At 39.1% G+C, this 14,239-nt stretch overlaps 2 protein-coding genes across 3 annotated transcripts in view; one reads left to right on the forward strand and one right to left on the reverse strand.

Annotated features, from left to right (window-relative positions):
* The window catches only part of LOC307018626 (uncharacterized protein), a 143,176-nt gene that overhangs the window by 102,199 nt on the left and 26,738 nt on the right, over positions 1 to 14,239 (forward strand). The window lies entirely within an intron of this gene.
* LOC307020935 (uncharacterized protein) lies at positions 1,211 to 11,037 on the reverse strand. The gene is made up of 2 exons (XM_079652636.1): positions 10,543 to 11,037; positions 1,211 to 3,152 (listed from the first exon to the last, which is right to left on the reverse strand). Exons 1-2 carry the CDS (start codon positions 10,790 to 10,792, stop codon positions 2,209 to 2,211), a joined length of 1,194 nt encoding a protein of 397 aa, XP_079508762.1. The 5' UTR covers positions 10,793 to 11,037; the 3' UTR covers positions 1,211 to 2,208.

The following is a 14,239-nucleotide window of genomic DNA, read 5'->3' on the forward strand; positions in this document are numbered from 1 at the left end:
CGCTCTTCCGCTTACTTGTGTAATAAAGAAAAACAAATGGACTGTAGATACACGGATTAGGACGACATCATCAGAGGCCTGTACTACGAAGCTGCTTCAACCTAATCCAAAAAATACGCGCTCTCGCTAAACTGTACTACGACGCGGGTTATCAAGTGGATTGCTCAAGCCAGCCGTGTCCTATCTAGTTAGGTGCGTGTTCACATGAAAGGGGTGGTATTTGGAGCATTCGACCAATCACAAACATGGACAAGCGTACTGACAGTGCAGCACGTCATACTTCCTGAATGAAAAGTCAACTATAATATTAGACATATGAAGAAGTTAAACTTTAAACATCCATGACTTAAACACTTTATCCAGGATAAAAGCCACATAGCTGCACCTGCAAGGTGAATACAGCTGGTAAATGAAAAAGGGTTTGAATACGTACATTAACAGGTTTGTGATATGCCCCGTCTAAAACACGATCTGATTTGAATTACATTTGACTCGAGTGTTTCGTCAACTTAATGTGTTGCTTAAAATAATACTTCGCAATACAGTGAGTGACACTGTAAGTGTTGCACGGCCAGATACGGCTCAAGAAGCTGACTCAGATAAGGAAATATATGATAGGCTGTGATATGAACAACCCGGTATCACGGCAAGACGTGAACATGTGACGATTTACCATGCTGGGAGACGTGAAGATGTCACGATTTCGTCCCTTCAAACGTAACAGTTACACGGTATTGTTAACCCATGTTAACCAGTGGAGAAATAACCGGAAATGCCAAGCAAACGTTACCCTGTCGTATTGATTTATTTTTTAATAGTCACACTCGATTACGCCGATTTTCTTGTTGCACCAGCTGGTCGACACCTCTTTTAGCAGAAACAAAGGCTACATTAATGTATTAAATCGATGGCAATCCATGCGTGTGGATATGGAATTAACGGACGTGACGTTGTGCGATTGAGTTGCCAGGCAACAGCTTTGGTTCATGTTAATTTACAAACTCTTCAACTACAACCGTAGTTATATTTAAAAACATGTTAGAAGGCCTCACGAAATACTTTAATGCAAATTAAAATGAAACACAGCGGACTTCTAAACAATGAACACCCGCAACTTGGAAGAAATAAAGTTGGGTTTTATGCATTCTAATATTGCAATGCAAACCCATGATGTAATGACAGTATTTAAGAATCATTTAGTCATTGAATGCTCATTTCAGTAGATTTAATCAAACAAAACATAAACATATTGGACATGGCCTCAAGACTGTAACCTCTTCATATTCTGTTGAAATAGTCAATTACTAGTCCTATCTTACACATTGCTGTTTTGAATCATTAATATGTGGATGACAGTTGAACTGGATGATGTAACATTTATGCCATCTGCTAGCATTGTTTAGACAACAAAAACAGAGAGAAGATCTAATTTCATAAACAATCTTTGAGTACAGACACCGTCCTGCAGAGAGCAGACAACAGCACATTTTTAGTCTAGCATCACTTTACAAAATGTTTGCATTAAGACTAGCTGGTCCCTTGTAAAGGTGAGTCCACCTTAAATGAGCAGTGGGTGATCAGCAGCTAAAGGCAGGACACGGGAACTTGGTCCTGAGTAGGAATGCCAGAAACTGACCATGATCAAATTCGAAAATCGGACAGCCCTGGCGAATATTAATCGATTATTCGCAGAGTGCAGCAGTCTGCACTCTGCGCTGCTGGCTTCCTCCAAGTTTACAGTAAAAAAAACAATTTACAATTATTAATACTATTACTATTATTAGCATTAGTCTATATTTTGGTTGAAACTAAGCCAGGAAAAAAAAGAAAAACTTAAATAACAATATAAAAATATATAAATAAAATCGAATTAAAAAAAATAATTTTCGATGATGGAAACTGTAACGAATATTCGAAAAATTGAATAATCGCTGGTATCCCTAGTCCTGAGGAGATGTAACGATTATTAAACAAGAAATAGTCGAGTCAAGGGGTCAAAGAAATTAACATATGTGATTATTAGCGAATCGGTTGCAGGTGGGTGAAATCAGGCTTAGGGAGTAACGTATTACATGTAACAGCATTAGGTCATCAGGATACAAAATAGACAAATGTATTCCCTTAGAGTTACAGAAGCAGCTGACGACCAACACACTTGTGTCTTTGAAAACGATGCCATATAAATCTTTTGTCACAAACATTGCAGCTCTATTTTTCCTCTCCTGTGTGGACTCTCATGTGTGTCTTCAAATGATCACTCCGTGAAAAAACTTTTTTACAGACTGAGCAGTGTGGTTTCTCTAATGTGTGGACTATCATGTGTCGTTTTACAGCTGTTTTCATTGCAAAATATTTCTTACAGACCGAGCAGCTGAATGGTTTCTCTCCTGTGTGGACTCTCATGTGTTTCTTTAAACTTCCACTCTGCACAAAAGATCTGGTACAAACTGAGCAGCTAAAGGGTTTCTCTCCTGTGTGGATTCTCATGTGTTTCTTTAAACATCCACTCTGTGCAAAAGATTTGGTACAAACTGAGCAGCTAAATGGTTTCTCTCCTGTGTGGATTCTTATGTGTGACTTTAAATGTACCCTCTGTGAAAAAGCTTTCTTACAGACTGAGCAGCTGAATGGTTTATTTTCAGCACTACGTTGTGGATCACTGACAGATTGATGTCTATCTTTCAGTGAGTTTGAGCCTGATGCAGGTTCTCTGGTCTCTTTCCAATCAGCACTGTCTTCAGTGTCAGGTTCAGAAGAGTCTCCAGTGTCAGGTTCAGAAGACTCTTCAGTGTCGTTCTCAGTCTTTGGTTGTAAACTGATCTCTGGATCTGAGTTCCTGGCTGGTTCTGGTCCTCGACAGTCATCTCCATCAGCTTCTGTTTCCATGTGTTCAGTTTGTATTTGATGAGGCTGTGAGGACTGAGGTTTCTCTTTATCATCTTCACTCTTCACAGGGTCAGGAATGAAAGTGGACTTGGTGATATCAGCCTCCTCCAGCTCCTGAAGCTGCTCTCCGTCCTGACTGATCCTGAGTTTCTCCTGTTCCTGCTTAATGTGTGGGGGGGGCACTGGGTTCTCCTGGTCCAGACTAGTGCTCCACTCCTGCTGGTCAGGGAGAAGCTCTTCTTTAACCATCACCGTCAGCTGGACATCTGCAGCAAACAGGAAACACAGTCAGAACAAACTGTTAAGTGTTAGCATTTAAAAATCGAATCACCATTAACATGGGAGACATTTTGCAGCCCTAATTAATGCCTTTGTTTTTATATTTTCACATTATCTTTCTTAGTCCCGTCTATTGTGTATTTGTGTTGGCTCAATTCACCTTATGTAGCCCAGCCCCTTTCCACTTCCAATTAGTAAGGAAAAAATGGAAAAAGAAAACTCTCCAACGAGGCGTTCTGTGCTTGGCCTTGTTGTCTTTTCTGTCTCCCTGCTGCGCCAACACGTTCTCACTCCCAACCCGTCACATGTTGACGGTCGGTCAGGGCCCCTCCCCGTAACTCTATTATGGACAGGGTACCCCATGAGAGTCAGTTTTCAACGGGCAGGGCATCCCATAGACTTTCATAGACCTCCCATAGCGTTGATTATAGACGCCATGAGAACGCTCCCGGACTGTCGGTTGTTATTGTCAATATTAAAATAATTATTATTATTTTTTTAATAGTCAAACTCGATTTCGCCAATTTTCTTGTTGCCCCAGCTGGTTGACAGTTTTTTCTAGCAGAAACAAAGGCAACATTAATGTATTAAATCGATGTTAATACATGTGTGTGGTTGTGGAATTAATGGACGTGCCGTTGTGCCAGGCAACGCAATAATTTACAAACTCTTCAACTACAACCCTAATTATATTTAAAAACATTTTAGAGGGCTGCACTAAATACTTTAATGTAAATTAAAATGTAAATGTAAAGGGATGTGTGTAATGTGGTGATTGACATTATTCACCCACGGATCTATGGGTTGGGGTATTGTTCCGCACAGATATTTTAGTCAACCGGACTTCCTGTTGATTTGAAATCCGAAAACATTTTTTAAAAATAAAATACTTTATTCCGAGTGTCCTTGCTTTTCTCTTTGAAAGTCATCACATAACGGCATTGTAATACACGGTTCGGCTGCATTAAATATTACATATCTGCCGTAGTTCGCTATTTATAGAGCCCTGATGAGAAGACTTCTAGACAAATAGGAAGAACTGCCGCCGAAACTGAATATGTGACGTGGATCATAAATATATCAGCAATTAAACAAAATCTTCAATTTCTCTTCACAATATAAGTCTAATCGCAGTATCAATACTAATTCGGCTGACTTTTATATTTGATCCAATCAGTATATTGGTATATTTACACCATAACGGTGCAAAACTAACCTGGTGGTTAAAGCATGTTATTGAAATGTATTATTTTTATTGTTAGATATTAATAGGAGACACAGACAGACAAACTAATAAGGCTTTATTTAGACATTAAAGAATACTTTAGGTTAAGGTTGTCACGATCTTAGTTTTATGTCACGGTTTTAGTTTGGTCTGTCTTGTCATGGTTTTATTTTGCAATTCTGTTGTCCCTGTGTCTTGTCTTCCTTCCTGTCGTTAGTTTCCCTGGTGTGTCTGATTGTGTTCATCTGTTGCCCTTGTGTTTTTACTTCCCTGCCCGGCTGTTTCTCGTCTCGTGATTACCCCTTCCTGTATTTAGTCACTTCCCTTCATGCTGGTCACAGTCACCTTTTGTTTGGATGCTACCTCGTGCTACAGTACCTGTTCATGGATTCATGTTTTTTCAGCTTTTGTAAATAAAGCTCGCCTTTTGTTTCATTTTGAAACCTGCTTCCCTCCTCAATCTGCATTTGGGTCCTATTTTTCCCCAACCCTGACAAAGGTCTTACTTTCAATAAGAAAAAAGCATTGGGGGTATAAATATTAAGCCTGACAAAGTACTAATATATATTGCTTTCCTGCAATGTTAACTACTGTATGTTTAAGCACTTATTTGAACTGATATTATACGTATTATACTCTTATAAGATGTATGTAGATAGTATAAGAAATGTGCAGAATACGACGGTTTAATGGTGGAGGTATACACACATATTGATAGTCTTGTAGTGCACTGTTGAGGAACCTGCGACCCAAGTTTTTCATCTCCGACTGAATGAGAAAATGCGTTATCATTCGCGCTAGCATTTGCGTTAGCATTCGCGCTAGCGTTAGCATACACGGTAGCGTTATCATACATGCTATTGTTAGCCATACTATAGGATGACCAGATGTCCCCGTTTTCCGGGAACAGTCCCCGTTTGTATTGCCCTGTCCCCGGTTGAAACAGTCCCTGGAAATGTCCCCGTTTTTTAATATACGTTAAAAACACATAGCAACGTGAAATAAATTGTTTCATGTCAGGAAACACTGGGTAAACACTACAGACTGTGGTCAAGCCAGCCCCCACTTCAGAAAACACAATCAAGCCAACCTGCACGTTGTATTGCGTGCGCGAATATCCTATGCATTACGGTAGAGGCCTGTAAAAACTGCCTTCAAAATAAAAGCGTTTACTCGGTCAATAACAAATATACCTAAAGAACACACCAAACATATTCATATATACTGGATCTTAAAGTAAGAAATATGTACAATATAATGTGATCCTTAATAATTTAAAACAAACTACGTATAACTACCACATTATAACTGAGTGAATGTCAAATGTAAGGATTCAGTTATGAAGACATATCTGACATTTCCACTGGGTGACAGAGAGAATCAGCACAATCTGATAGAGTTTCAAAATAAAAGACCTTTGAATTCTCATATGAGCTATCATTAGGGATGTAACGATATACCGAATATCGCGGTATCGCGGTAAATAAACTTCCCAATACCGTCGTGAGACTGACAAAATCTACCGCGATTTTCAAAAAAAAATTAGGAATTTTTTTTTTAAACACTTTTTTTTTTTTTAAACACTTTTTAAAAAAAAAACCTTTATTTAACCAGGTGGTCCCATTGAGATCATCGATCTCTTTTTCAAGAGAGACCTCTCTAACATGGCAGCAAGTAGGTTACAACATGAAAATAAAACAACAGATAACACAAAAGGACATCGTATTTACAGGGCTACATTTACACACCTAGAGACATTGACAAGTATCAACCATATATTTATATCTCGCCCTGTCAATAAACCTGGCATTAGACTTTTTCGCTGTCCGTCATTTCGACAGACAGGATCGTAAAATATCCGTCATAATCCCTTATTACCCGTCGGGTCTGAAAAGTTCACGATAGAGCATGCTCGTGAACTGTCAACGGGGGGGGGGGGGGGGGGGGCGGTGTTATGCCGAGTGTACATGCACCTCGCGGGACGCGCACAGCGTAAAGCAAGACCTCCCAGACATGTATTGATCTGTACGGCAAAGTACGGTTTGGAAACTATATCATTTCCTTTTGGAGGGCATGCATAACACGGCATAACACCAGAGCCTGGCTGCGGGGAAACGTTGGCGCTGTTCCGAGTTTGTTCTAATCTGTCAAAATGACAGACTGCGTTCAGATTTTTCCGTCATTGTTAAATAAAATATTCGGTTAACGCGACCACTGGTGTCCCAGCAACATCAGTACCAAGCGACAGAGTTTTTTCCAGAGCAGGGGATATTGTAAATGCCCAAACACCCCAGCTTATAAATACCTGGAAATGTGGACATTCTCATATTCCTAAAAACCTGTCTGATGATGCTGAGTGAGTGACTAGTGAGTTTGAGTTGAGTTACTTGAAAAACTAAAGTGAAACTTGATTTATTTTATTGCAGGGTCTGATTATTAAATGCCCTTGTTTATTTGTGAGATGCAGTGGCATAAAGAAAACAAAGCTTACTTTGTTTGGTAGTACTAGTAGGTAAAAAAACACTGGTTTTCTTGTTCCAGTCTGTTACTGTCACTTTGTTTTTGACACTTTAAAATACTGCTATCCTACAAAAATGCTGTAAAAATCAGATTTATTATTTAATAAAAAAACATTTTCCGAGTAAAAAAATGTTTTATTGAAGAAAAAAAAAAATCGGATTTTTTTTCCCTTCCCTTTATTATTCAATATCGCGATAAATACCGTACCGTGGACTTGTTATCGCGATATTATCGTACCGTGAGTTTTTGGTATCGTTACATCCCTAGCTATCATCCCTCTGTTTTTATACAAGAATAAATAAAAAGACTGTCAAATTAACAAAGACTTATTTCACTCGAGGGTGATGGCAGGACACCCCATCTAGTCACTCGGAGATAATCTGTACAATCTGATGTACAGTTTCAAAATTAAAGACCTTTGAAGTCTCATATATGAGCTATCGTCCTTCTGTTTGTATCCAACAGTTAAAATGTTCGAATTACATTGAACCAGAATTGTCCCCCTTTTTTCTTTAACAGTGAAGAAAATTGGATATGTTAATGAGATTTTGACCGCAAACTCAAAATGTCCCAGGTTTTCATTTTGAAAATCTGGTCACCTTACACTAGCCAGTGCGTTAGCATACATGCTATTGTTAGCCATACTAGCCAGTATAGTTCTACATGCTTATTGCACAGCTAGCATTAGCTTCATTTACCTTGTTTACACTTAGAGGTCCTATTTGTTAATCTGTGTATGTTACACTTGCATGTATGAGATCATTAAACTTGTAACTTCTTTTTTTATAGTTTCACTCTGTTTGAATGTCAATGGACTGCAAATAAGTCAACAAAGGAGCATGGCTGCTCATTCCCTGGCTCTCAAAAGAGTTTGGCTGGCTGTTTAATCTATGTTCACACTGAGACAGTACAACACATAGAGAGAACAGTAAACCTATTGTGCAAGAACAGGGGCGAACTGGGGGGGAAAAGTGGCCCGGGGATTAATTGACAGACAGGTCCACTTAATGCGCAACATGCATCGGCCGGCCGGCGACGAAAGTATGTTACTTAACAAAAAACCCTATGCATTTGATGTTATTTTGGACCATTATTCATATAGTAATCACATTACCTGAGGCCTTGAGTTGCCTAGAGCAAAATAGTTACAGCATATATTTAGTGATTTTAATGTTAACAGATCATTGATGCAATAACATTTGGACCGAATTTGCCTGACTTGACACATGGAATAAAACATGGGCGTAGGAAGCATCCTCAATGTGGGTGAGACAATTTAACAGGGGGTGTGGGCAGCTGGCGGACCTCCTCCTCTAGGGGGGTCCGGGGGCATGATTTATTTTTAATGTTGAAGTTAAATTCATCTCTGGTGCACTTTGAGAGCAAAATTAGGGACTAAATCTATGGATACATATCTCAACATCCATATGAAACAGAACTGTAAACAGATTTACTTTTTCTTTCAACATTTATTTGAACAGCAAGTGGAGGCAAAAGTGACTGCATACAGTAATATGCATGTTAATTAACAACTAGTTGATGGTTAATTTGTGTACCTTAATATAAAGTGTTACCGAAATCTGTACTTTGGTCTGATGGGTCCAAATTAGAGATTTTTGGTTCCAACCTCTGTGTCTCTGTGAGACGCAGAGAAGGTGAGCGGATGGTTTCTGCATGAGTGGTTCCCACTGTGCAACATGGAGGTGAGATGGGGGGGGGGTATAAATCTACAAAGTAGAACCAATTTAAATAAATAAAAATCTTCAAATGAGAAGATGTGTCCAAACTTTTGACTGCGTCTAATACTAGTGTATATCTCTCTCAAAATATATATTCTGTGTATATATATATATATATATATATACACACACACATTAAGCATGGGCGGTATCATTTTTTTCATACCGTCATACCTTGCTGACATCATACCGTGGTATAAGGTACATGACGGTATCAGTCCCAATTTAAGGGGTCATTTCTCCCCCAAAAATTTTTTTACTCACTATATCAACAGCCCAACCAAAAATATTTTCCACCAGCCGCCACTGACGGTATGACTTGGGTAGACTTGAGCGAGGTGGCGTTCGGCGGCAAATAGATGTTTTTCGAACGGTATATTATATGTTCGGTGTAAAATGCAGCCCGAGCCGGTAGACGCTCGCAAAGTGCCGCGACGTGCACGCAAGTGCAAAACAAGGGCTGCATACATGACACATTGTGCAAATGGCACATTTTGAGATCGGATACAGGAGGCGTCTGTAGATGTCCGACGTTGTTTCCATAGTGAGCTAAGTTAACAATATATCCTCATACATAAACATTTTCCGGGAGTAAATACTTGACTTATTGAATAAAGTTTGCTATATTCACTAACTAGTTTGGCAATATTATTCCGTGCATGTGTTAAAAACCTTATTTCCATTTGATTCATTGGATTACTCGAGTGAATGTTTAGCACGTAAGTGCTTTTGTTTTTAAAACCGTCCGACCTCGACTACAAAACCATCAACCAGTTGCATAGGATTAAAAAATGTCAACACTCACTCACCCCGTCTTAAACATTCCCAAAGAAGTGCCTCTGTCTCTCGTTGTGCTGGATGAAGTCACTGGCGACGAGGAAACCCAAAATAGTCCCAAACAGGCGCAGAGGCATTTTTCTTTTTTACGAGTTGTGCGAGTTAGGGGCCGGCAAATGCTGCCGCCATCTTGCTCAGCTCAGCTCTGTGCTGAGCTCTGAGAGCGGGAAAGATGGACTGCCCTCCCCTGCCCTCTGCTGGCGCGTGCTGTGCATTACAAACAATGTCGTCCCTGTCAAAACTCCGTGTCAGTGTAATAGAATGAAACGCATCTGTGATTTGGCGCACAGTCTGTGACGTCACTGTATTGAAAATCATACCGACGGGATTTCGAAATACCCTGGTATACCGTAATACCGTCATACCGCCCAAGCCTAACACACATATACATACATATACAGAATATATTATAAATACATGTTGGCAATAATTGACTGATGAGATTTTACATTAATTTATATAAATGTTTTAATTACTTAATGACCTTTGTACTAGTTCCCCTATTCTTTATCAAGTAACATTTTAGATGTGTTTAATTTATTATTGAACATATTTATTCATTGATTTCTTCATGAATTATTCTCGCACAATTTGAATTAATCCAAAGTGTTTGTTTTTATTTGCTTTTTACACATTTAAAAAGAAAAATGTGAATAAAGAAGCACATTAAAACTAAAGTATCAATGTATGTCACATTTAACTAACTAGTGCATTACATGTATGGGTAATATTTAAATCCGTACATTAAATGGCATATTCAATGTATGTATTTTTATAAATATATTAATTTTGGTACGATGGCTCTTCCGTAATACATTTTAATTATTATAATAAAGTACAGGTGTCTAATAATACTTACATTATTTTTCCTTAAATAAGATATTAATGCAGTACTTTAACTTGCAATGGAGTATTTTCACAGTGTGGTGTTTGTACTTTTACTTCAGGATCTACTACCTGCAGCAAGTGCTGATAAAGGGTCTAAAGTGTTATTAATGTGATAATAAAGTGCTACTGAAGAGTGTAAAGTGTTAATTAAGGGTAAAGGGAACAGACCTGCTCTGTGTATCCGAAGCTGAGGCTGTAAAACAGCGTCCAGTAGTTTCTGGAGTCTCTTGATCTCCTCTTTGGAAAGAGACAGCTCCTCATCGTACTCTGCTATCGTTTTTTCAAACAGAGCAAATATATCTTCAGCAGCAGCAGTGAGTCGCTGCTTCTTCAACGACAGCAGCATTTGGACTTTACTCATGTTTAATAGATCACTTTTTCCTGCAAACTCCGTTAAACACACCCTTTCTCTCTCCATCAAACTCTCAATCTGACTAGTGTTGCTAACGTGTTTCCAGCCAGCATGCTAAGCTAGCTCCTATAGTCCGAGGTAAACGCTACAGAAAAAAGAGCACACAGTCCATTCAGAGGTTTATCCAAACACAAAGATGATGGATCAGTAGTGCTGGAGCTCACACACACTTTCTCAGGAACACAGAGAGAGAGAAACGTAGCGACGAGACGCCACCTCGATACCCTTCTTATACATCCACGCTTGATACAGTTTCTTCTTCTTCTTCTTCTTCTTATCTCGGTTTTTGGCGGATTGTAAACGACGTTAAGGTGTATACCGCCACCTACTGTATAAGAGTGTGTATCACCATATCATCCTATCACCACTTGTGGAATTATACCATTGTGTTGGTTACGTTGTTTTAAATTCTTCCAATCAATCCTGTTTCACTCAAATACTTAAGAATGGCCTTCCTGGTAGCTCTTACCCCCTCACCTTCTGTTCCCTCCCCATCAAACTCCACTCCCTTCCTGCCTCTCTGACCCTGTCTCTTAGTTTTTCCCTCTCTGTTTTGTACATGTTGCAGTGTAATATTACAGTATATGTAATTTGTGTTACAGTTCAATTTTCTCTCGCCATTGACTTCAATACATCATTTTTCCGAAATAAGGTCCCATGAGGTCCACCGGAAAGGGAGGGACTTCACCTCTCTATACAGTTTGGTCGAAAAGCAATGCTTTTCGAACTGGGCAACCCTGTCTCCTAAAAATGACGTTCCCACAGAACTAAACTGCATTCTCAGTTACGTTTAGCTAGAAACGTATTTTCGCCCACGTTACTGTACGTTTGTTATGAACGTATCTTAAATACATTTATTTTCTACATGTCTTTGCCATTTATTGTCTTGCTTATAATAATGATAATAGTAATTTATAAATATAATTTTAGAGCACACATTTGAAATAGTCTTTGAATATTTGCCTAACTTTTCCTTTTCAGATTGTTAAACATTTTGAGAATTGTTTAACTTTTCCCTTCAGATTTTGAAATGACATTGGATTGATAGTTTAAGTAATGTAATTATGTTATCATGCCATAGTCTTTGATTTAATATTTAATGAAGCTAACGTAAATATAATCCTAAATTGAAGACATTGCAATTTTGCATATTACAGATTGTTTAGATCACCAGTGTGAATTTCTTATACCTTATGATCCTGATTTTAAATGCTTTTGACTAGTGATTGCCTTAAGTAATACTTTAAGCTGCCAGCTGGTTTTGATTTTATAGTTTGATAAATAAGATTAACTAATGATTAAATGTTCAAACTTATTAGTTTAATAAATGGTTTTGCTATTATGTATCTGTGATTGTATATGTGTGTATATGTTATTATACTTTTGACAAAAGATGCTCCAAACACTGACGAGAGATGATGTTTCTATTATGATTGGCTGTCTCGATCATTGCGATTGAATGTTTCAATCTTATTATGTTGTTCTTAATGTGATTGTTTTTGATGTTATTGATGTTGTGTAAGTCTACACTCAAATCTGAAGATTCCGATTGATTTAAGTACTGAACAAAATATTATTAGACTCAGGTTTTTAGGTTATCAAAATTGATCAAAAGAGAGGAACTGTTGGGGAAATATTTTCCAAGGCCCATAACTTTGACCCAGTTTATCAGTTCATACTGTCCTGACTGAGCACACGCACCTGTAACCTTGGCTGCTGTGCTCTCAGTGTTTTGTCTCCCTGTTCCTGCCTGTTGGCATCAGCTGATAGAGGTGTTATGATTCTATCTTGTTATGCACAATGTTGATTATTCTCTCTGAATTAGCTAAATACACGGGTCTGGGGTAGAGTTCTTCAGAATTGATTGTGGCATCTCAACCGTGTTGTCAACTCGTGGCCCGTGATATGTCGAAGCTCCAAATAAACCGTCAGTGTTTGCCATCAAAGCTCAGAAGTTTCCCCCACAAATGTATTATTAGTAGTAGGCTAACTAATACAAATTCAAAAAGTATCAATTTCATTAAGAACTAATGGTAAAATCACTCATCAAAGACAACAGAAAACATGCATTATGTACTATGGAGTGGACTTTGACAGAGGATTACTCACAAAGTACACAGTAAAAGTACTTCATTTTATTTCTGGTAGCAGTCAAATGATTACCGAGTCCAACAGTGTCAGTTTTATTAAGAAGTTGTGGTAAAAAATATGTGTATCACTCATTGAATATAGCAGGCAAAAAAAGTGAAGAGCAGTTGATTTGAAAAAATAAACTCAAGAGACGGCTGATTTGACCGCAGTGCAGAATCGCTGCATAGTTTAACTCTCCTAACAATGTTGTCCATTGTAGACATGGGCCTATTATGTTTACAGCCCTTAATACTCCGCCACACTCAGCCACTTCAACCTGGACTTCCACTGCTATGCTGATGACACTCAGATCTACCTCAGCACCAAATCCCTCCATAACCCACCCCTTACCCACATCGATTCCTGTCTGACAGCTATTAAAACTTAGATGCAACATAACCTCCTCAAACTGAACAGCAACAAAACAGAACTCCTCCTAATTGGCTCCAAATCCACCCTCAGCAAGGTCACTAACATAACACTCACCATCGATGGCACCATTGTTTCCCCCTCCAATCAGGCACGCAACCTTGGCGTAATCTTTGACCCCACCCTCTCCCTCGAACCTCACATCCGCCAAAACCTCATTTTTCCACCTCCGCAATATTGCAAAAATCCTACCGTCTCTCACCCGCCCCGCAGCCGAACGACTAATCCATGCCTTCATTTCCTCCCGCTTTGACTACTGCAACTCACTTCTTTACGGCATCAGTACTACATCCCTCAACAGACTCCAACGGGTTCAAAATGCAGCTGCACGTCTCCTCACACATACCAAATCATGGCATCACATCAGCCCAGTCCTCAAAGAGCTCCACTGGCTTCCTGTCCCCCATCGCATCAATTACAAAATTATGGTCCTCACCTACAAAGCACTCCACCATTTGGCCCCCCCTTATCTCACAAACCTTCTCACTCCTTATCAACCCCCACGGTCCCTCAGATCCACCGCAGCCGGACTCCTATCCATTCCCACATCCACACTCTGCAGCTTTGGGGACAGAGCCTTCTCAGTGGCAGCTCCTAGGCTCTGGAATTCCCTCCCCCAAGATCTCCGTGACTCTGAGTCCCTCACAGTCTTTCAGTCCCGCCTCAAAACACATCTTTTCAACTCTGCCTACCCATAAGCCCCCCTCCTCTCGATCAATTTCCTCTTGACTGCCTTTTTATTTATTTTACTATACTTACTTGTTTGCCTGTCCTTGTTTGTCTACCCTCCCTCATATTGTAAAGCGTATTTGAGTTGTGAAAAGCGCTATATAAATAAAATGCATTATTATTATTATTATTATTATTATTAATAACATTCATTTTCTGGGCTCA

This window comes from Notothenia rossii (genome assembly GCF_949606895.1).
Source record: "Notothenia rossii genome assembly, chromosome: 9".
Lineage (NCBI taxonomy): Eukaryota > Metazoa > Chordata > Actinopteri > Perciformes > Nototheniidae > Notothenia > Notothenia rossii.